Below are 24991 nucleotides of genomic sequence, written 5' to 3'. Positions count from 1 at the left end.
CTAGAATCTGAGTTTGATGATGACCTTAATATATATTTTTTTCTTTTGGTGGGATGACTAGTGATTTCTCCCTGTTATTTTCAAATGTTTGTTGATTTATAAGCTTACCTCAATTTTCTTTGTTAATACTTATTGCAATTCTCTTAGAAGTCAGGTTAATGCCTTCTTAATGATGATGAGAAAATCGAGCTGGATTTACATTTGTTACATAATGCCTCCCTTTTATGAATACTTACTGCTGGCCAATAATTATAACTGAGTTACACATTAATTAAATATAAAGAGTATTTTGGATAGCACAGATTTTATCATCCAAGTGAGATATTTTTAAGAGTGAGAGGAGTTAAAATTGGCTTTAAGACTCTAGTTAAAGTTGGTATGTCTCTGAAGTGGATGTGTTTTCTATTAGAGCATACTGATTCTCATGGCAGGCACAGTAGAAACATATACCAACATACATAAATATATATACATATATTAATATGCAGTATGTTTTTTCCACAAAAATAATGTGGAATGGCAAAAATTCAAGATGTATCCAAGGTGAATTTCTGGATTGATCTTCCTTTGACTATGCCTTAATGTCTGAAAAACAGAGGCTGACAAATTTCACTGGCAATGAACTCAGGCCTCTTGTTCTACTCTTTGAAAATGTTTCTGAGCTTGATGTTTTAAATAAACCTTTCCAAATGGTGAAATTTTAGGAACTAGGAGTCTTGAAGAATTCACAGAAATGCCACCCGATGTTAACGAAGGATTCTACTTGGTTGTGGGAAGGAGGATTAAAAAAAATTAGCAACAGATTAATACCACCTGGTATTCTTATTGGTCTGAAATCTGGGCTGTGGCCGCTTTCACAGGAAAGATATACAGCATGAGGGCTTTCTCCTAACTTTTATTTATACTTGGACATTGATGTTTAAAATTCATTGTGAGCAAAGAGATTGGAGACAAAAATCTATTAGGGAACAAAAGTGCCTGTTCCTCCTTTCCTAGAAGTTATAAACAATTTATATGCATTGAGCAATTTAATTCACTGTATTTCTACCCAGCAGAAAAATGTATATTTTTGTACCTCTTCATAGTGTCTATTTTAAGCTCTCTTAGAGTGTGTGGCTTGACATTTTCTCTCATGCCATCTCTGCTATGGGAGATGTGTTCATTTATTCAATAAATACACATTGAGCTCTTGCTATATACCAAACACTGTGTTAAGTATTTGGAATACCTCAGAGAGTATAATAGTCAAAGCTCTCTCTACCTACAAAGCTGAAATTTTAGCCAAGCTATACCAGGTAAACAAACAATAAGCTATGCACTTGGTTTATGACCCATGGGAAAAAATAAGCATTAGAGTAAGGTAAATATAAAGGACTCTCGAATATGGGGTACATGCAAGCTACAGAATTTAACAGGGCCATTAGAAGCCTCACTTGAACAAGCAGCTTTGAGGGGTCAGTGCTTAAATGAAGTTAGCAATTATCCAGTTAGGTAATTAGAGGAAAAACACTGGAGAATGAGAGTGCAGTGAGAGAGGTGCTGTAGTCTTTGCATATTAATATTCTTCAGTTGCATAGCGTTGGGGGATACTCCTCATCAGTTGGGCTACACTGACCAGCATTTTAACTGTGAAAACCATGCCTGTCAGTCTCTGAGTCATGACTTCATGAAAGGAGTTGTAACCAGGAGGAGCACACCTGGGACCAAAGCACTTTGGGAATCACCTTGGGGCAACTCCTCTTGAAAGGAGACAGAGACACGTATATGTTATGGTGACTCAGAAAGTTTTAGAATGAAATGGGTGTAGGTATTATGTAGGCTAAATGTGTCTTCAAAGGTATGTGTTTTGATCAGTATATTCAGGCCATAAGAGATCTCTTAGTCTAACATTTCATAATCTATTTGTAATTTTATACACTCCCCTCCCCCTGGTCACCTCCTGCAAGTCACTGTGGTGTATGTAGGGAATTAACAGGGGAGAGACAGGCTAAGTCAACTTGCCTCGGGCCTTTTTCGTTCATGGCAAGGTTATCTCTTCTTGTTGGGCATTGTGACCCTAGGCAGAATTCTCTGACCTCACACACTGAGACAGATGAGTTATATAAGATACACGAAGTATGAGCTCCTACTGTCTTAACTAAGGGAAATGTGAAAAACCATTCTGACATTAAAACTGTTTACTAGATAGGATAAAGAAAGACAAGGGACACAGAGTCTGTGCTATTATATGAAATGTTTCAACTCAGAGAACTGAGACAAAATCTGATTCTGGATCAGCTAGTCAAGATCCCTTGGGACTAAGAAGAGGATGCCATTATGGCTGAAGACACTGAAATGCAGGAAGATTGAGAAAATGCCCACTGCACACATCTTATTTAGAAGTGACACCTCAGATGACCCACCAGCAACTTCTATCGCCCCGCTGAGAGACAACAGTTTTCTTGTGAAAATGGCTGTTCTGCCTCTTACGTGAACTTTTAGAGTTTGACATTGAGCATAAGACTGCACCATTAAGGGTGATAGTGTCCAATGCAGAGTAAAACTTTTAAAGGAACATCAAAGTAGAAGCTGAATGGCTGATAGCATTACATAGACTGTGTGACATTATAACACAGAAATGGCCGTTTTAAGATATTGTTTCAATACCCTAGTCTGGCCCTATAACCCATTTTTCCCTGTTTCTGGTGTTTATGAATTTATCTTTTGTATGAGTAAAGTAGAAATGCTTCATAAGAAGTCAGTCTGTGAAAATTCATGCTGAGAGATTCTATGTGGAGCCTTGATCTGGGGCCTTCCACATTGATTTGCCCATAAAATAACTCCCTAACTCCAACCTGGCTCTCCTGAATGTCTTTTTGAGGGATTGAACCAAAATTTTTGTTTACTAGATATAATTCTTTTCTTTAGAGAAAATTCTGGGAAACTAGTTGATGAGGTTTCAGATGACCGTTACATCCAGAGTTCCAAGGAAAAGGATGGTGGCTGAGCACTGCGCTTCCGTATTTGCTTCCTTTACCTGTTGAAACTCAGTGGCATACTGTGAGGAGATGCTTGTTCAACACTTGCGTCTGGCTTGCCATGCTGGTGATTTAATCACCAGAAATTGAGGAAACTGAAAACTTTCAGTATGTATTCACTTTTTAAAAAATTTTTAAAATATGTATTTGTTTATTTGAAAGGCAGAATTACAGAGAGAGAGGAAGACAAGGAGATGTCTTCCATGCACTGGTTGATTCCCCAAATAGCTGCCGTGGTCTGGGACTGGGGCAGGCCAAAACCAGGAGACAGAACTCTGTCTTTTTCTTGTGGGTGTCAGAGGCCCAGGCTCTAGGCCTATCTTCCAGTGCCTTCCCAGGAACATATGCAGGGAGCTGGGCTGGACGTAGATTAGCTAGGACTGGAACCAGGACTCATGGGCTACTGGAGACACAGGTGGTGGTTTAACCCACTGAGCCACAGTGTGCAATGGTTTATTCATCTTCAGAGTCTTGTCTCTGGGTCATAATAAATGCTCAGTAAGCATTAGATGAATACATGAATGTGTGAATGCTCAAATGTAGAGAATTTCCAAACCCATATTATGTACAGAGTACATTATTCCATACCTTCAATATTCTTTTTTTTTTTTCTTTGACAGGAAGAGCTTAACAATGAGAGAGAGAGAAACAGAGAGAAAGGTCTTCCCTCTGTTGGTTCACTCCCCAAATGGCTGCTACAGCTGGCGCGCTGCACTAATCTGAAGCCAGGAGCCAGGTGCTTCCTCCTGGTCTCCCATGCAGGTTCAGGGTCCAAGCACTCGGGCCATCTTCCACTGCCTTCCCAGGTCACAGCAGAGAGCTGGACTGGAAGAGGAGCAACCAGACTAGAACCCTGGGTGGCGGCGCCGCAGGTGGATGATTAGCCTAGTGAGCCGCAGTGCCGGCCTTTCAATATTCTTTTAAAAATTGATTATTTATTTATTTGAAAGAAGGAAAGACATACACAGAGAGATCTTCCATCTGCAGCTGGGAAAGCAACAGAAAATAGCCCAAGTCTTTGGGCCTACTCACGTGGGAGACCCAAATGAAGTTTTTGACTCCTGGCTTCAGTCTGGCCCAGCCTTGGCTCCTTGCAGCCATTTGGGGAGTGAACCAGAGGATAGATGGTCTCTCTCTCTCTCCCCCTCCCTCCTCCCCTCCCTCCCTGCCTCCCTCATTCTCTGTAACTCTTTCAGATACATAAATAAATAGTCTTAAAAATAAAAAAAAAAGCAGAGGCAAGATTTGATCCTAGACACTCTGATTGGAATGAGGGAGTCCTAAGCAGTGGCATAAGCCACTGTACCACAACACTGGCCTCTTGCTCACATGATTTATTATATGATATATGTACACAATACAAAGCAGGTTTTCACATTAAGAGCAGATGAAATTGACACCATCAAGTAGATCAAATAAGGACATCTGCATAGGAAAAGAGGGATGCATGGAGATTTCCACATGGAACATGGCTTACATGTTCCTAATGATACTGTGTATGGTTTTCCAGCTAAGAAGTCTCTGTTGGTATTGGTTATGTGAGTTGCTTCAAAAAGGATATGGAGGAAAACACCAAATGGATTTGCAAAGTTTCATTCTCTGGATGAACCACCTGTGTTATTTTCTGAATTTTCTCCCGTGGTTTCCTACCATAGACCTAACCTACCAATAGTAGGAACTGAATAAATGGATGCCAAATGAATTAATGGATTTTTAAGGAAATTATTTTATTGTTTAAATAAAGCAACTTTTCTGTAACACCTGAGCAAGAAAGGAATTATGGCCCAAAATCCTTGGAAAAATTTGTTATAAAAAGAAACAACAGTTTTCAAAGAATATGGAAATTGTTTCAATAGGAGACTGATTACTTTTTATGAAGTCTGTCTATTACTAGTGCATATTGTTTCATGAGTCCCCATTGTGCCACTTTAAGTCCTCCTGGATGGAAGATTTGTTCTCCAGTTTGAGTAAGAAAGTTAACATACTGTTAAGTGCTGTGCATAGCAATAGAAGTCTATTAATAATACATATGTGGAGTTTGGCTAGCAAAGCCATCTGCCGAAGAGCAAAGAGCTTTGCACTTCAGAGTAGCTTTCCATAATCAATAGTTCCACTCTAGCCAATAAAAAATTACTAGAGCATAAAATGTATAAAGCGTGATCAGTGCCCCTTTATTTTGGTCATCTGTTCAGTAAAAATGACAAGTTAATTCTTTTTTAAATGCATTCACAACTTTAAAAGGACAACAGACATTATCATAAATTAGTCATGCTGTAGTACACTGATTTTATAATATGCACAAGCTTTTAATTTGAATAGCTTGCACTAGGGTTTCAATTGCAGGAGTGTTTGCGAATCTATATGTGCTCAGTCAAAACATGACCATTAAATAATGCAACTGTTCTTTCAATCTGTCCTCATTGAAACATTTCAGATTCTATTCCACCTTGCTTTGTTTTACATCTAAGCCTTAGAAGAAGGAGAAGTGAAATCCGCAGTCTGTAAGCAATTCGGAGCTTTCTGAAAGTGACAAAGCTTGAATTCTAGAGGGCAGAGGTTGCTGCAAAGCTGTGATGGTCCTGACATCTTACTGCTGTTAGAATCACTTCCTGTCACCTTACTAGGATGGAGGTCTTTGAAGAACACATACTAATGTGCCTACTATTCTAATTCTGATTTCGCTGATTTAGGGTGTCTGTACTTACTGCCTCACAGCAATGAAATTCTTAATCCTTTTGTCTACCTCCTGCCCACAATAGAGGGAACTGTTTGATTATGGGATGGCTTAGGTTGGACAACATAACTTACAGTCAGCCAAGCTGCTTACCTGGAGTTAACAGTTAATTTCAATCACTCAAGTAGGATTTGCTAAATCACAACTTGTCACTGGTATCTCTTGAGGAAAAACAAATTTATTTCTTTGGCTTAATCTCAGTTTATTATTTTTTAATATGTTAGTTTAATTTTATTAACATGTAATACTTGTACATTTTGATGAAGTACAGTGTGGTAGTTAAACCTACAGACATGGCATGAGTTGATCAGACCAGACAACTAGTCTTCCCATTTCCTTACCTTTGTTGTCGCTCCCCCTCTTCATGGAGGAACGACACTAAGCCCTGCCTAGGCTTCATATCCGAGTCACGGCACCATTATGTCGCTCCCCGTCTTCGTGGAGGAACGACACAGGACCCTGCGCTGTTCTTTTGTCTGCTCGGCCCTCCCCGGGTTTGCTGCTGGTTCTTCCTGGGTTGGCTACCGTCCCTTCCACCTCCATGGAAGGGCAGTTCCCCCTGGCCACTTTCCCCACTTCCGCTGGGGAGTGGCACACCGCCGGCCGGCTCTCTTGGGGGCTGCACAGGTGTTCCTCTTAGATGTTCCTCGTGCACGTTGTCTCTCTCCTCCTTTATAGTCCTCTTCCGCCAATCCCAACTCGGCTGCCCACACGCCGAGTACGCTGCTCTCCTCCAATCAGGAGCAGGTCCTACAGTTTATTGGTTGAACTGGAGGCAGCTGTGTAGAAGCTGTTTCTCCCTTCTCAGCGCCATATTGTGGGAGAGCAGATGCATAGAATAAGTCTTAATTCCAGTAACTTAGTCTAGTCCGAGTTGCTCCCCACACTTTGTATTTGATTTTTTCTTATAACCTGCATAAGCCTCTTGAAAATAATAATGTATTAACTCTCAACTGTTTGTCCCTCATGTGGATACACTTATTGACAATTTTCTAAGAATGGATTTAAATTATGGAGAAAATATGAAGAAACTGAGCAATGAATTATCAGCACGCAGAGAAAATTCAGAAAACAGATGTACATGAAGAAAAACTGAATTTCACAGTTCTAATATATAGTTAGTTGCTCATTTGGGATTTTGTTCCCTTTCATGGGCTGTCTTACCCCAGAGTTCAGTGTCAAAAAATTGTGCTGCTAATACATGGTGCAGAGTAAGCTTGGAACCGTCATCACCACTCTGTTTCTCTCCTTGCCAGGCAGAAGCCAGGAGTCAAGCTCTTCATCTGAATCTCCCTCATGGGTGGGCCAATGTGTAATCCATTAGAAGACTGTCTCTGGGGTCAGCGCATGGCTCGCTTGGTTAATCCTCCACCTGTGGCGCCGGCATCCTATATGGGCGCCAGATTCTAGTTCTGGTTGCTCCTCTTCCAGTCCAGCTCTCTGCTGTGGCCCAACAAGGCAGTGGAGGATGGCCCGAGTGCTTGGGCCCCTGCACCTGCATGGGAGACCAGGAAGAAGCACCTGGCTCCTGGCTTCAGATTGGTGTAGCTCCGGCTGTGGCGGCCATTTGGGGGGTGAACCAATGGAAGGAAGACCTTTCTCTCTGTCTCTCTCTCTCACTAACTCTGTCTGTCAAATAAATAAATAAATAAAAAGAAGATTGTTTCCATCTTCAAATTGCATACTGGATCTGTAACTTCTCACCACATCGCCTATGATCAGGTCAAGTGAATCCACCATCATATCCTAGACTGGCAAAGGCCTCCAAACTGGTCTTGCTCTTTTTTCCCAGTCTGTTTTTATACTCAGTAGCCAGGGTGATCCTGTAAAAATGTCAATCTTGTCATCTTACTGCTGTTCCCAGCATTTTGCAGTGATTTGCAGTACCTGTGGAATAATGCTCCTTACTCGGGCTTACAAGGCTCACTGTATAGCTCCACTCTTGAGTATGCCTCCATTCCTACCACTCCACCCTGCCCACTTGCCAGAACCACATTGTCTTCTGTGCTGTTCCTGGAAAGAGGCAAGCCCTCTCCCTTCCGGGGCTCTTCCCCATGCTCATCGCTCTGCCTAGAACCCTTTCTGGCCAGCTGGTCTTGTGCTCACTCCCGCATTTCATTCAGGACTTTGAGAACTTCCTTGGTCATGACACTGAAATAGCTCTCCTCATCCATCTCTCTCCTCCACAGGTTGTTTGATGCCTTGCTATGTATTGGTGCACTTATGTCTGTCTGTCTGTCACACTAGAATGTAATATTCCCCAGGTCAAGCACTTTGTCTTGTTCACTGCTATGTCCCTCTATTGTATGAAATTATCCTTGGCACATAGTTGGAGCTCATGAATGACTTCTTGAAAACAATGAGTGAGGGTGTGGATGAGGAAGTGATTCACTTACTGTTTGGACAGCCTTATTGCTTTATTCAGTAGAGCCTACTGGCTGACTGGTTTCTGCCTTGAGTCTTTCATACATTCTTTGTCTCAACTAAGCTGAAGATCTTCTAGGGCTGCCTTTTCTGTGGACTCAGTGTTTGCTATTTACCTTTCCCTTCTGAGTGCTTGGTGATTTCAGAGTGGCTGACAGGAGGCTTTCTCCCATGGTGGGGTCATTTGCGTTGTTTTTATGTGAAAGGATGAATCCATCACCTAATGTTCAGAATTTCCAGGGAACTGTATGTAGAATTTGATTTCAGAGACTTAGAAATCCATCTCTGTTCAAAAAGTTGTCATCTGAATATATTCGTGGGAATTTCAATTTTTACAATTATAGATTCCTTAACTTGGCTTATGAAAGAACTTTACTTCTCTTTTTGAATTGAAGTAACGTCATGAAATGGCTAAGATTTCCTTCTATGTGACTATAGTGCTCTAATTATCAAGTGTTTGGCTAACAAATGTTCTCCAACTGTGTTTGAGGCTAGGTGGTGGTATTAAATGTTACTGGTCACTGAGCGCCAACAGAGGATATTCTTTTGTTTTAGCCTCTGCCCTAGACCAACACTTATATATCCTTGTAAGGCCAAGGCTTGTAGCTTCCTATTGTTTTCTGAAGCTGATGGAAGTTCATGGGTTTGCCATTCACTGGTTTAATCTACCAGAATGTCATTTTCTTGGGAAAGCTGCTTTAGAATCAGATAAGCCTGACTTTGAATCCTAGTCTCTCATTTACTTATGTGACCTTGGAGGAGCTACTTTTTAAAGTCAGTTCTCCCTTATGTAAAAGGGAAAAATAATATTTTCTTCACAAGATTGCTGAGAGGATTGTATGACATAATGCACCTCAATTCAGTAGCATCGTATAAGCTACTGAATAGTTTATCATGTATACATCAAGTATAGCCTGTCACAGAATAAGCAGGCAGAACTGTTGGCTGTTGATTTTATGACTTGGGGATCTCTCATGATTCCCCGGTAGCCTAAATGAATTAATGACTTATCCATTCTGTTCACCTATGCTTTTGTAAACAGCAAATTGATCCGACACACTAACGGCTGTGACGATCGACTTAATTCTTTCATCCCATGTCCATCTAACAGGACTAGAGGCATTTCCACAGCCAATTTGATAGTGTGCTCACCCATGCAAGGTAGAAGTCTGCCCTGGAGAGTTCCTGTATTTCTCTACTAAGCAGGAGGACAAAATGAGGAGGTGTTGAAAGGTACTGGAGTTGGTAGTGAAGGGGTTGAGAAGACCTGGACTGTGACACAGGTTTGACCATGAAAGCGAGTGTCCCAGGCATCAGGCAGCACGTTTAATGGAGGCAGGAGGACGAGCGCAGTAACAGCTTCTAAAGGAGAAAGGGAGTAACGTTTAGCCTAGCAGACTCCTTTGATTTCTTATTCTGTCAGATCCTGGAAATACTTTCTCAGGTTGGTAGAGTTCAGGGTGTTCCGTTTTCAAAGCTGCCAGGTGATTTGTGACTACACATAGATAGGACTTCAGAAAAAAAAAGGTTAAAGCAGAGTGAAGACTACGAAAAAAGCCAAACTTAAAAAAGGAATCCAGCATTCTTTAAGAGGCACTTTTTGCCGCCATCTCTTGCTGGGTTGGTATTTTCTCTGAGGTGGTAAACAATAGTGATAGTGACAAATGCCTTCTATTTCTTTAGAGAAATTGTCACTTGCCAGTGAATGGGAGTTGGGTGCTTTCAGTTAATGAGAAACTAGCATGGTTTTAGATGGAACTTAGATGGTGGCAATCCTAAATCTTTTCAGTAGGACTTTCAATGAAATCATTGAAGTCCTCATAAATAGAATGTTGATGTTGTGTGTGTGTATGTGTGTGTTTGTGTGTGTGTGTGTTTTCTGACCAGACAGTGGCAATAGACACACGTAGAAGGATACAAGATGAAATAAACTTTTACTGAATACCCAGTTTGTGTCAGGTTCAAAGTTTGGTGTTATCATCCTCATTTTACAACTGGAAAAACAGAACTGGATCAAAGTCGTTTGACCAGAAAATGGCAAAGGCTCAGATTGAAGCCTGGTCTGTTCAACTACAAAGCAGGTGTGTCATCTACAACACGTTACCTCTTTCTGCCTCCTATCTTCTTGGTTATATCTATCAAAGTAGCCTCAAAGAAAACTGCTGTATCTGACCCCTCCTTAATAGCCAGAGGGTACTTCTTTTAGGTGACTTTTGGAAAAAGAGGGGTTGAAAATAAGAGTTTGGTAAGGATGCATCCCAACACACCCCAACCTCATCGTATTTTGCCCTGGACTGAGGAACTACTTGAGATAAGGAGGACTAGCCCACAGCTTAAGTGTCCATGGAGAACAGGATGCAGCCCCTGGGTGAGGGGAGTGGGCTATCTCTGGGGAGAACTCACCTTCTCTCCATCTCTCACACACAGGTATTAGACACATTTTATTTTGGTATTCCCCTGGCTTGGGTGGGGCCTCCATTCTGCACTGGACATGCTTGTCTGGCCACAGTCTAATCCTGAAACCTGGGGAAACAGGTGGAAATGAAGCAAGGAAGCAGATGGAGAAAAATTGTGATACAACAAACCCCAAAGAATTGTCCCAATGCTTTTCCCCTGAGGGCTTTCTGCAGACCAATGAGTCTCTGCTTTTAACCTTTATAGGATGATATTCATTGTGAGGATTTGGTCACTATTAGGTTTCTAAGATTTATTTATTTGAGAGGTGGAGTTACAGACAGAGGGAGAGACAGAGAGAAAGGTCTTCTAACCTCATGTTTACTCCCCAAATGGCTGCAACGGTTGAGATTTGCTTCCTTATTTTCATGTCTATAAATTTAATTGAATTTTGCCCTAGTGTTTGTAAGGCCAGGGACCTGGAGACCTATGATTTTTTAAAAGATTTATTTCTTTGAAAAGCAGAGTGACAGAAAGAGAGGCAGGGGAAGAGGCAGAGCAAAAAAGATATCTTCCACCTTCTGACTTGTTCTCTAAATGAGCACAATGCCTGAGGCTGGGCCAGGCTGAAGCCAGGAGCCTGGAACTCCGGGTCTCTCACATGGGTGGTATTCACCCAAGCACTCAGGCCATCTGCTGCTGCTTTCCAAGGCACATTAGCAAGGAACTAGATTGGAAGACAAGCAGTCAGGACTTAAACAAGCACAGGTGGGACTTGATCCAGCATTTCGATATGGGATTCTGACTTTACAAGTGACATTTTAAACTATTGCACCCCAACACTATGACTGTTTTTATTGGTTGCTTATTTTTCCCCCTTTTTTCAATCACAAAATTGTGCAACTTTTTTATCAAAGCCAAAATGGGGCAGCCGAGATGAGAATATTCTTGGGTTGTGTTTAGTGTTCCAGAAGCCATTGAGTTTGTTGGTATTTATGTGAATGCTGTAGGGGTGTATTTATACCGTGGGCTTTAGGAAAGCTGAAATAATTCACAACAGGAATCTCTGTCTCTGAAATTATTCTCCAGGTACAAATGTGAAGGTGTAATAGTTCTTTTATTTTCTATACATTTTATACAAACTCCATGTGTTTTTCTCCCTTGTATGTATGTTTATATTAGAATGTTTCTTAACCACTTGTAAACCAAGGATATGTATTTTTAAATCAGTTTAAATAAACCATAGCTGCATATGTTCAAAAGCAATTCTCAGTGAAGTGAAGAGGCATCGTGTTAACTCGCTTTTAATATGAAACCCTTTATCCAGATGGCAGGAGGCTAAAATGAATACTAGTTTCCTATATTAAGAAGATTGAAATGTTTGAATTCATCTCTGCTAAGTTAGTCTATCCGCATCTTCACACAGTCACATAATATGCTACTAAATAAAAAAGAAAGGCCAACTTTGACCCAGTCATCTGGAAGTGCTTGAAAACTTCAGCTGATGAGATTTAGGCTCAGTGGGTTTCCAGCTTCTTCCTAATTCTTCGTTTTCTTCTAGTTTCAAAGCTGGAACACACCCACTCTTTATGCATGTTATCGCCCTTCATTCTCCTCTTCGTCTGCCATGTGTTACCGTGATGGACTGCTGTGGTTCTCTCCAGGAAAGAACAGGGATTTCATGACGCCCAGCCAGTAGACTTCTTTCTCCACAGGCAGATTTGGACCTAGAATGAGAGATTATCACACACACACTTGATGTCGTAACTTAAGGTGTCTTTACAATTGTATATTTTCCTTACTTCTTCTTCTTCTTTTGAACACATCAAACCAAACAGGTATTCCTGGAGAACCTCTGAATGGAAAGAATGCCAAGTCTCTCTCCTCCTCGAGCAGCAGGACCCTCACTGGCCTGTGACAGGACCTGTTTGCGGCGGGGGCATCCAGACGCGGGAGGTGTATTGTGCCCAGAGCATACCAGCAGCTGCTGCACAGAGGGCCAAGGAAGGTAGGCAGCCAGGAAGGCAGGTGGGAAGGGAAGTCATTTCCAGTAACATCTCCTGTGATTCTTCTTGATACAATGGACCCTCAGCGTTCACAGATTTAATACTTGTTTTGTCTACTGTTTGCAAGCCACCCATAAATTCTGGTTATAACAGCTTGGGAAAATGAAAATAGTGGTCATTACAAAAACATTTCTCCAAAGGCTCATTGTGAAAGTTAAATGAATATGTGTTCCTAACGTGTGCAGCATAGAGTAATGTTACAAGCTAAGGGGCAGACATGCTGGAGTGAATCAGTTAGTAATGAAGGAATAGTACCTTTTTTTAACCTCAATGAGTGTGATTTTTTTTCTTTGAATTCATGATTGTGGAATTCCTATAGACATAAACTTTCACATTTCAAGGATCCAGTCTTATTGCCAAATATTAGTTTAGCTGAGGAAAGAGCAGGCAGGGAAAGCTATAGTTTTTCCCATGTTAAGCTTCATTATGTAGACACCTCAGCATGAGTCCATTTGTTGAAAAGATTTTGGGTGGTGACAATGTGTGGGGACTGGGGTACTTTCTCAGATTTATGATTGAAAAACCGTGTGAGTCGGCGCCGTGGCTCACTAGGCTAATCCTCCGCCTTGTGGCGCCGGCACGCTGGGTTCTAGTCCCGGTTGGGGCGCCGGATTCTGTCCTGGTTGCCCCTCTTCCAGGCCAGCTCTCTGCTGTGGCCAGGGAGTGCAGTGGAGGATGGCCCAAGTGCTTGGGCCCTGCACCCCATGGGAGACCAGGAGAAGCACCTGGCTCCTGCCTTCAGATCAGCGCAGTGCGCTGGCCACGGTGGCCATTGGAGGGTGAACCCCTTTCTCTCTGTCTCTCACTGTCCACTCTGCCTGTCAAAAAAAAAAAAAAAAAAAGAAAAGAAAAGAAAAAGAAAAACCAAGTGTGGATAATAATACATCTACTCTGAAAGCATTCGGGGCCAGACATTGTGGTGCAGCCGATTAAACTGCCACATGGGATACCTGCAGCCATATTGGAATGCAAGTTCAAATTCCTGCTACTCTGCTGCTGCTCCAGCTTCTTGCTGTTGCATCCAGGGGAGGGAGGTAGTAAATGATAGCTCAGGTGCTTGTAGGATACCTGGATGTAAAACCATTCTCCTGGCTTCAGCCTGACTCAGCCCTGACAGCAGAAATTTGAGGAGTGAACCGGTGGATGGAAGACCTTGATCTCTCTCTGTCTCTGTCTCTCTTCCTACCTATACCACTCCCATTCTTCCTTTCAAGTAGGTGAAAACTAAAATAAACATTGGAGAAATATATGGCGTATCCCTGCCACACTGGATAATATAAGCAGTACATCTTACAGAAGGGGTGGATGTGGGAATGTTTCCTTGGACTTCCCAAGTGCAAGCACACATTGGTGCTGTGCACTTGAGTTAGTAAGACAAGACACAATCTCTCCTGTTATGGTAATAAATTCATTTTATTTTGAAAGGTTTTTCATGCTAGGCAGCACTACTTATTTTTTTTTTTTTTATGATATGGCCTCTATGAGTTGTAGGCATCTATGACCATGGCCTTGGATAGTGCACCAGATGTAACAGTATTTACAGAATTCTTAGCCTTGTGCTTCAACAACTGAAGTTAAAGGACCACATTTATAGGGCTAGAGTTATTTATTTTTAAAGATTTATTTATTTATTTGAAAAATATAGTTACAGAGAGAGAAAGGAAAAAGGGGGGGGGGAGAGAAAGAGAGAGAGAGAGATCTTCCATCTGCTGGTTTACTCCCCAAATGGCCACAAAGACTGGAGCTGGGCAGATCCAAAGCCAGGAGCCAGGAGCTTCTTCCAGGTCACCTATGAGTACAAGGACCAAAGCCCTTGAGCCACCCTCCGCTGCTTTCCCAGGCATATTAGCAGGGACCTGGTTTGGAAGTGGAGTAGCTGGGACTTGAACCAGCGCACATATCAAATGCTGGCATTGCAGATGGCTGCTTTACCTGCTATGTCACAGCACCGACCCTAGAGTTACTTTTAAATTTAATGGTTAACTCTTCTTCCTTCTCTAATTTCACTTTTAGCAAGAAGTAAATTATACACTTCTGCTTAGTGATGTGACTATTCTCTGAATTTGGAGAATCAGAACTTATAAGGAAAGCTCTTAATTACTCTTTCAAACTTTGATTATCTTTCCATCCCACCTCCTTTCCTAATCCTCTTTACTGTTAGCTAGAGTTCTGTGGTCCTCAGGGGCCAATATGTAAGCAAAAATTTTGTAGAATTGCAGGATTTTCACCTATTTTCTTTCACTTTCACACTTCTAATGAAATTTTCATCTCCTCAGTATTTCTTTCATTAAAAATAGCACTTCTTGTGGATTTTCTATTTCCAAAGTTCCTCCAACTGTAATCTTTCTTGCTTCATTAATGGAAACACAGTGAGCAGGATGATTGTAATTAAGAAGGAAGTGGAGGAAAGGTGTTGTAGAGATGCGACTTCCACACTACATGATATGGGAGGACAAAGGCATGCAGAAGGGATCTTAATTGCAGGATTTTGAAGCCCATTAGGCCCGGGACAATCTGTGTCAAATATATAAAAGGAAGGCAAAAAACATCTGAGGCTGAAGCACTCCTTGCAATTAATATATGCATTCACATGGATCTAAAAAGTACTTAAAGGTCCTAACTTTGTTATCTCAGTTCTCAGGTAGGGGCTGCGTGTGGGGCCTCCATGTAAACACATGGGCGTGAAATATGAGCTTGTATTCCCAGAGTTGACAATAGTGAATAAAAACTATGTTGGATAATATAGCACAACCACATTCAAAGCACAGTAGACCTTGCTACTTACCTTTGTATTTGTCGAATGTTTCATTTTGCTGTTGTGTGGACTTGAATCAGCAGGATTGTTCGCCCATTACTTTCCTTTCTCATAAATGCTTTCATGTCTTGCTGTTATCCTTTAGAGATATTTCTTGACAAACCTGGCAACATGAGAATTTTGTCATGGCCCAAGTGAAACACAGAGGGACAATTGAATTGCTATCATAAAGGACCAGTGAGTGTTCACCCTTTAAGGAGGCAGAATTTAAATATTTCCAACTGTTAGTGATAATGCAGTAATAAAGGTCAACATTGGTGACATCTTGCATTTCAGTTTCTGTGACCATTAACTCTTTGAAAATGATGCTGTTAGGTTTTGGAGGGAGAAGGCATGTTAGTAGTTTTGATTTTGGAAACTCTTTTCTCAGTCATAATTCACTTCACCACAAGGTTAACTTTTTTTTAGACTGAAGGATATTATCTCTCTCTTGTCATTTTTTGTTGTTTAATCACTTGAATTCTCTTCCCTGTGAAACCCCATTGTCTACCGACTGAGCTGTTGTGCATTCCAAGAAACTAATCAGAGAAATCCATAATCTTGGGGTAAAAACAAGCTCTGTGTATAAACCCCTCATGTGAATGTTACAAACGAATTTCTAGGTATCAAAATAATTTTTAACAACTCTATTTCTCTCTTTTTTAAAACTTTTATTTATTTCCTTGAGATTCAGAGTTACAGAGAGAGAGGGAGAGGAAGAGAGAGAGAGAGAGATCTTCTATCTGCTGTTCACTCCCCAAAGGGTTGCAGTGGTGGGAGTTGGGTCAATCAGAAGTCAGGAGCCAGGAACTTCTTCTGGGTCTCCTACATGGGTGCAGGGGCCCAAGGATTTAGGCCATCTTCTACTGCTTTCCCAGGCCACTAACAGGAAGCTGGATGAGAAGTGGAGTAGCTGAGACTTGAACCAGTGCCCATATGGGATGCTGGTGCTGCAGGCAGATGTTAAACCTACTATGCCACAGCACCAGCCCTGCTATCAGAATAATTTTAAAAATGTTCATTTCCTCACAGTGACCCCCAAATCACATGGCCTGTGCAGGATGCAGAAAGTGGACACCAACATTGGTGATAATCCTAGCAAATGATTTTCAGGCATGTCCCGTTCCCCATTTGAACTCAACGGTGTTCACAAAAACAGTACTAATAACACCCATGGCATGTTTACCCAATTCGCTTCCTGTGGTGTTTTCAATGCAGTCAAAATAATGCTCTTGCAATCAATATGAAAGTATTAAGCAGTAATATTAGTCAAGCCAATGGAATTGGGAATGAAAATGTAGAGAAGTGTTTACGACTTTGTTTGCCATTTGCTGTTGTAGAGAGAATTGTGCTTCTCTTTTATAATTCAGAAGCATCAGCAAAACTAATGCTTACTCATAAATCTAAAACCTTGGATTTGTTAAGACCATGTTCTTCTTGCCCTTTTCTCAAATAAAATTAAAGTCATTTAGTCTGCATTTATGGGTCATTTTTTAGAAGGTAGGGACATGAAGCAAGGAATGACCCTTCAAAATCTAATAAAGACTAGAGAAAATTTATTCCATTTATGGCAAGGTAGACCAGAAACTGGAATATCCACAGATATGGAGAGAAATAGCATAAGAATAGGAAGTATTCATATAGTGCTGGTGAAGCAAAAGAAAAACACTACATTTAAAAAATCAGGAAAAGGTGTTTATGGAGATGCAGTTGAGGACAATATTGCCTAAATTTTTAGAATATATTTCAGATTCATTATTTCTCATTAAATACACATAACTATTTTAAGAATGGGACACAGTTTAGCTTTAAATTGGCAAATGCATTAGTTGCTTCCTCTAACTCAGCTAGGTTGTCTTTGTCATGTAGGACCCAGGGCTGATATTAAAGAAGTGCAGGTGCATATAGGAGCATATCCTGGTATGCTCCAGAATGCATGGTTTATTATGTTTGCAGTTCTGAGTTTTAATTCTGATTTGGAAAAGACTATGATGAACTGCATAAATTTATACTGATCTTCTAATTTATTAGTTTGATTTAAAATATTGTTTTGATTCAGTGAGTAAAGTGAATAACAACAAATATTTCTTTACAAAAATAATTTGTCATGTACCAGCTGTGTTTTAGGATAGGCACTGCTGTAATAAAGGTACCCCTTCCCCCAGTAATTTATAATATTTTAAGTGGACATCAATTCAAGTAGCAATTATACTTTAGTATCTTTAGTCTTGTGACCAATGCACATATGAAGGGCTGAAAAATGTGCCTGAGGTTATGGTTTTAATGATGTCTGAGAATAATCTTCACAAAAAAAGTGATGCTTGAAGGGTAGCATGGTTCTACATGTGGGGAGAACGTATGGATAAAGATGGAGATGTTTCTGTTCTGTTTTGTTGTGTGCATGGCTATAAGGAGAGCTCAGAGAAGGAGGAGGTCAACATGGCAATGGAAATAAGCCATTGGTGCCAGCCCAGAGTTAAGACTATATTTGATCAAAGCAATTTATGAAAAAACCACGGCCAGCATCCTATTGAATGGGGAAAAGTTGGAAGCATTTCCACTGAGATCTGGTACCAGACAGGGATGCCCATTCTTACCACTGCTCTTCAATATAGTTCTGAAAGTTTTAGCCAGAGCTATTAGGCAAGAAAAAGAAATTAAAGGGATACAAATTGGGAAGAAAGAAGTCAAACTATCCCTCTTTGCAGATGATATGATTCTTTAGGGGATCCAAAGAACTCTACTAAGAGACTATTGGAACTCATAGAAGAGTTTGGCAAAGTAGCAGGATATAAAATCAATGCACAAAAATCAACAGCCTTTGTAAACACAGGCAATGTCATGGCTACGAAAGAACTTCTAAGATCAATCCCATTCACAATAGCCACAAAAACAATCAAATACCTTGGAATAAACTTAACCAAGGACGTTAAAGATCTCTATGATGAGAATTACAAAATCTTAAAGAATTAAATAGAAGAGGATATCAAAAAATGGAAAAACCTTCCATGCTCACGGATTGGAAGAATCAACATCATCAAAATGTCCATTCTCCCAAAAGCAATTTATAGATTCAATGTGATACCAATCAAAATATCAAAGACCTTCTTCTCAGATCTAGAAAAAATAATGCTGAAATTCATATGGAGACACAGGAGACCTCGAATAGGTAAAGCAATCATGTACAACAAAAACAAAGCCAGAGGCATCACAATACCAGATTTCAGGGCATACTACAGGGCAGTTGTAATCAAAACAGCATGGTACAGAAACAGATGGATAGATCAGTGCAACAGAATAGAAACACCAGAAATCAACCCAAACATCTACAGCCAACTTATCTTTGATCAAGGAACTAAAACCAATTCCTGGAGCAAGGACAGTCTATTCAATACATGATGCTGGGAAAACTGGATTTCCATGTGCATAAGCATGAAGCAAGACCCCTACCTTTCACCTTACACAAAAATCCACTCAACATGCATTAAGTATCTAAATCTACACCCTGGCACCATCAAATTATTAGAGAACATAGGAGAAACCCTGCAAGATATAGGTACCGGCAAAGACTTCTTAGGAAAGACCCCGGAGGCACAGGCAGTCAAAGCCAAAATTAACATTTGGGATTGCATCAAGTTGAGAAGTTTCTGTACTGCAAAAGAAACAGTCAGGAAAGTGAAGAGGCAACCAACAGAATGGGGAAAAATATTTGCAAACTATGCAACAGATAAAGGATTAATAACCAGAATCTACAAAGAGATCAAGAAACTCCACAACAACAAAACAAACAACCCACCTAAGAGATGGGCCAAGGACCTCAATTGACATTTTTCAAAAGAGGAAATCCAAATGGCCAACAGACACATGAAAAAATGTTCAGGATCACTAGCAATCAGAGAAATGCAAATCAAAACCACAATGAGGTTTCACCTCACCCCAGTTAGAATGGCTCACATTCAGAAATCTACCAACAACAGATGCTGGCGAGGATGTGGGGAAAAAGGGACACTAACCCACTGTTGGTGGGAATGCAAACTGGTAAAGCCACTATGGAAGTTGGTTTGCAGATTGTGGGGAGCAATCCGGACTAGACTAAGTTACTCGAATTAAGACTTATTCTATGCATCTGCTCTCCCACAATATGGCGCTGGGAGAGAAGTAAACAGCTTCCGCACAGCTGCCTCCAGTTCAACCAATAAACTGTAGGACTTGCTACTGATTGGAGGAGAGCAGCGTACTCGGCGTGTGGGCAGCCGAGTTAGGATTGGCGGAGGAGGACTATAAAGGAGGAGAGAGACGGCATGCACCAGGAACATCTATGGGGAACATCTAGCTGAAGGAACACCTGTGCAGCCCCCGAGATGAGCCGGCCGGCGGTGTGCCGCTCCCCTGCGGAAGTGGGGAATGCGGCCAGGGGGAACTGCCCTTCCACGGAGGTGGAAGGGATAGTAGCCAACCCGGGAAGAACCAGCAGCAAACCCGGGGAGGGCCGAGCAGACGAAAGAACAGCGCAGGGTCCTGTGTTGCTCCTCCACGAAGAGGGGGAGCGACATAATGGTGCCGTGCCTCGGATATGAAGCCTAGGCAGGGTCCTGTGTTGCTCCTCCACGAAGAGGGGGAGCGACATAATGGTGCCGTGACTCGGATATGAAGCCTAGGCAGGGCTTAGTGTCGTTCCTCCACGAAGAGGGGGAGCGACATAATGGTGCCGTGACTCGGATAGGAAACCTAGCTCGGATAGGAAACCTAGGGCGGATAGGAAACTTAGGAGGGAAGAAATGACTCGGATTAGGAAACCTAGGTCGGATAGCAAACTTAAGAGGGAAGAAACGGGAAGAACTGGGAAAATACCAGAGAGAGAGACTAGCAAACAGCCTAGGGAAAAGCCGGACGAAAGAGGTGCCGGAGGAAGCTGTTGAAAGCCTAGGCATAGACTCAGATACGGACTACGGGGGGAAGCTGGGAGAAATCTCTAAGGTCGAAAGCGAAAGTGAAAGCTAGAACAAACAGACTCGGATGCGGACTGTGGGGAGAGGCCAGGAGAAATGAGGGAGGAATATCGTTGGAGGAAAGTTTGGGGAAACATACCGGGTAGAGAAAAATGTTAGGGAAAATGAAGCCGCGAGTGCAGGCCGAGGCGGATACGAAAGCCACTTTGGGGTTCTCAAGTTAGCCCGGGAATAGGGGGCGAAAAGTTGAAACCAGAAGCTGAAACGTGAGCCTGGTTGGGATCCGTCTGATTAGCCCGGGGAGCAAAGGACGGGAAGCCAAACCGTGGGGCGGAGACGTACGCTGGGTTGAATTCGCCAGGCTAGCCCGGGGAACTTAGATTGAATGCTAGTGGCGGACACGTAAGCTACGCTGTGTTACTCGCGGAAGCCGCCGCGTGCAGAGAGAGCACGGGGCGTGAATAGATAGGGAACGGGGCTGGCGAGGCTGTGGTTCAGACGCAAAAGGGTTAAGTGCGAGACCGCGGAGCGCGCGAAGCCAAGCCGCGCAAAGCCGAGCTGCGCAGATGAGAGAGGCGCACGGGCTGAAGCGGCGCAGAGCCGGGAACCCGCCGGCGGGGCGAGGTGCCGGGAAGCCGCGGGGATAAGAGAAATAGAAATTTAGAAGCAAAGTGAGAGAAATAGGAATGCTGGAAGATAGAAGTAAAATGGGATAAATAGGAATGCCCGGAGATAGAGAAATAGAGAAATAGAAAGGCCTCCCTACAACACTGCAATGTGAGAGCTTGGATTCGGTCTGCCTGATTAAGTGAGGCGATGAGCACGATGAGCACCTGCGGTGGCTAGCAGCTTATGCGCCGCAGGTCACCGAAGACAGGCACGAATTAACATCAGTAAAGCTTCCCCACAATGCAACAATTAGGAGGCTTGGATTCGGTCTGCCTGATTTAAGGCGGTAAGCGCCAGCAAGCAGCTCTACCAGAGTATGAGCTGCAGGTCACTGAAGATAGGCACGAACCAACACTAATAAGTCTCCCCCACAATAAGGCAATGAGAAGGCTTGGATTCGGTTTGCCTGATAGGTCTTGTAAGTCCCCTGCAGGCAGAGCAGAGCATGCGCTGCAGGGCACCGAACACAGGCACGCATCAGCGCCTAAAAACCTCCTCACAACATGGCGAAGAGAGGACCCGGATTCAGTTTTCCTGATTGATAGGACTTGTAAGAGCCTGTGGCAACTCTAGCAAGTAGAGCAGAGTGTGTGCCGCGGGACACCGAAGACAGGCGCGTATCAACGCCAAAAATAAAAAGAAAGGGGGATCTGTGGGGAGCAATCCGGACTAGACTAAGTTACTCGAATTAAGACTTATTCTATGCATCTGCTCTCCCACAATATGGCGCTGGGAGAGAAGTAAACAGCTTCCGCACAGCTGCCTCCAGTTCAACCAATAAACTGTAGGACTTGCTACTGATTGGAGGAGAGCAGCGTACTCGGCGTGTGGGCAGCCGAGTTAGGATTGGCGGAGGAGGACTATAAAGGAGGAGAGAGACGGCATGCACCAGGAACATCTATGGGGAACATCTAGCTGAAGGAACACCTGTGCAGCCCCCGAGACGAGCCGGCCGGCGGTGTGCCGCTCCCCTGCGGAAGTGGGGAATGCGGCCAGGGGGAACTGCCCTTCCACGGAGGTGGAAGGGATAGTAGCCAACCCGGGAAGAACCAGCAGCAAACCCGGGGAGGGCCGAGCAGACGAAAGAACAGCGCAGGGTCCTGTGTTGCTCCTCCACGAAGAGGGGGAGCGACATAATGGTGCCGTGCCTCGGATATGAAGCCTAGGCAGGGTCCTGTGTTGCTCCTCCACGAAGAGGGGGAGCGACAGCAGATTCCTCAGAAACCTGAAGATAACCCTACCATAGAAACGAGCCATCCCACTCCTTGGAATTTACCCAAAGGAAATTAAATTGGCAAACACAAAAGCTGTCTGCACCTTAATGTTTACTTCAGCTCAATTCACAATAGCTAAGACCTGGAATCAAGCTAAATGCCCATCAACAATAGACTGGATAAAGAAATTATGGGACATGTACTCTATAGAATACTATACAGCAGTCAAAAACAATGAAATCCAGTCATTTGCAACAAAATGGAGGAATCTGGAAAACATTATGCTGAGTGAAATAAGCCAGTCCCAAAGGGACAAATATCATATGTTCTCCCTGACGGTGACAACTAACTGAGCACCAAAAAGGAAACCTGTTGAAGTGAAATGGACACTATGAGAAACGGTGATTTCATCAGCCCTTGTCCTGACTGTTGATGTACAACTTAATACTTTATCCCTTTTAATATTTTTTTGTTCCACTTCATACTATTGGTTGAACTCTTTAATTAACACACAATTATTCTTAGGTGCTTAATTTTAACTGAGAAGTGATCTCTGTTAAATATGGGAGTGGGAATAAGAGTGGGAGGAGATGTACAGTTTGGGACATGCTCAATCGGACTTGCCCCAAATGGTAGAGTTAGAAACGTGCCAGGGGATTCCAATTCAATGCTATCAAGGTGGCATGTAGCTATGCCATCTCACTAGTCAAAGTGATCAGTTTCAGTTCACAGTTGATCATAATGAAAGGATTAAGAGTCAAAGGGATCACATAAACAAGACTAGTTTCTGCTAATACTAACTGAAAGAATTAAAAAGGAGAGAATGATCCAACATGGGAAGTGGGATACACAAAATTCGAAGTGGGATACAATGTACATTAATAAGGAGCTATATTGGAAGTGGAGGAGACAAGACCCTAACCAGGCACTCTGATATGGGTTTTCAGTGTCCCAAGTACAACTTAATGACTATACTGAATGCCTACTCCACAATTCCAGACTTTCAAGCAGAGAAAAAAAATCTCATATTCTTGATTGTATAAGAATATAAAGATATCAATATGCAAACGAATTCTCATGAGTATTTTGTATCTGCAAACTTATTTTTTTAGTAAATTTTTGAAATATGCAATAAAATTCGTTTACATTCTAAACAGATTTCTTAAGGGGCAGTTGGAGGAGATAGTCCATCATCATTTGGGGGAATGAAAATATCCTTTCCCTGGTTTTAGTAGTTGTTTTTAAAGTCAGTTAACTCATTTGAGTGTGAGAATTAGGTCTCGGGAAAGTTGTGTGCTAAGAACATTCCTTGGTGTTGGCCTAAAGAGAGGAATGCGACTGGTTAAACTGGGTGATAGAATTTTCTCTTGCTTTATGATAACAGAGAAGCTAATTAACAGGAGGGTATTTGATGGCTATTCACATGAGGCCAAGAGAGAGAAGGCCTTTGGCCTGTAATCTTTCTAGCTTAGAAACATCCTTAATGACTGGGAGCACGGGTATAGCAGAAAGTCAGTGAAGAGGAGCAGAAGGTAATTATCAGCAAGTAAATCCCTGGGTTTTTCATGATGAAGCAGATGGTGGTGGAAGGGCATGGGAAGGGGGGAGAGTGAGGAGGTGCATGATGGAAGAAGGAAGGTGGTTGGATCTGTGTCTTAGGGAGAAGGAGGAAGAGGGTTGAGGAGGGAGAAGGAGGAAGAGATGGAGGTAGGGAGGAGAGACAACTTTTATGTCAAATTGCAGGGATCTTTTTTTCCCCACTAGGCTACATTATCTCTCTACTCTCACTTTGAGCCTACAAATGGTTTAGAACATGGTTAGGGGCCTATTTGCCCATAGGTAATTGATAAGTGCTCATAAATCCATTGATACTTCACATCTCTGCTGTTGACACCATCCCCTTCCTGTTTGAGAAGGTTTCTAAGACTATGGCACTGTCACAAACTTGGTGTAGGCAACCTTATTCCCAAAGCGTTGTCTTTGAAAGGAAGGAGGAGAGTTGTGGAGGTAACAGTGTGTATTCCATTAATAATTCCTGTTCAGTTGCAGAAATTGCAGAGGCAAATATGGACAGAATTGTGTGTGTGTGTGTGTGTGTGTGTGTGAATGAGTATCATTTAAATTTCTCTTCCAAAGAGTGAAAGCTGAGGGACGTTTAGAAATAATAGTAGCATTTAATACTTAGAAGCAGCAAGGGATTGGTTTCTATTGGTTCTGTTTGCATTTGTGTGTAAGTTCAGTGATTTTTTTAATCAAGTGTAACAAACTTACTTTAGTGTGACATAGCAGAATGTTTATTGGATTACTGTGCTTAGCAACAATATTGAAGAGCTCCTACTTTAAGCATTAATTAAATTATCAGGCTGTTCTTGACATTCAAATTTTCCTAATTTATTTAGCTCACAGTATAATGCACATGATTTTTTCCAAGCTTTATTTATTTATTTAAAAAGGCAGAGTGATGGAGAGGGAGAAAGAGAGGGGGGTTAGAGGGTGAGGTGGGAGGGGAAGAGAGAGAAAAAAGAACTTCTATCCACTGGTTCAGTCCCCTAGTCGAGTGACAAGAACTCAAATACTTGGGACAGCAGCTGCTGCCTCCAAGATGCATTGAGAGCTGGATCAGAAGCGGCACAGCTGGAACTCAACCATGCACTTTTCAGTATGGGGTGTGAGCATCCCAGCGTGTGCATAACCTGCTGGACTATGACACCCACCCCAATTCACATGATT

At 42.3% G+C, this 24991-nt stretch overlaps 1 protein-coding gene across 7 annotated transcripts in view; it reads left to right on the top strand.

Annotated features, from left to right (window-relative positions):
* The window catches only part of THSD7B (thrombospondin type 1 domain containing 7B), a 985451-nt gene that overhangs the window by 365903 nt on the left and 594557 nt on the right, over nt 1–24991 (top strand). For all 7 annotated transcript variants that reach the window (XM_051849593.3, XM_089329248.1, XM_070071551.2 and 4 more), the window contains exon 5: nt 12408–12577. In XM_051849593.3, the coding sequence (XP_051705553.3) occupies nt 12408–12577 (170 nt within the window). The remainder of the gene's footprint in view (nt 1–12407; nt 12578–24991) is intronic.

Source organism: Oryctolagus cuniculus, chromosome 3 (assembly GCF_051225735.1).
Source record: "Oryctolagus cuniculus isolate XC-2025 breed Fujian yellow rabbit chromosome 3, ASM5122573v1, whole genome shotgun sequence".
NCBI classification, from domain to species: Eukaryota; Metazoa; Chordata; class Mammalia; order Lagomorpha; family Leporidae; genus Oryctolagus; species Oryctolagus cuniculus.
The sequence above is the reverse complement of the archived record's forward strand: the minus strand, read 5'-3'. Positions and strand labels throughout refer to the sequence as shown.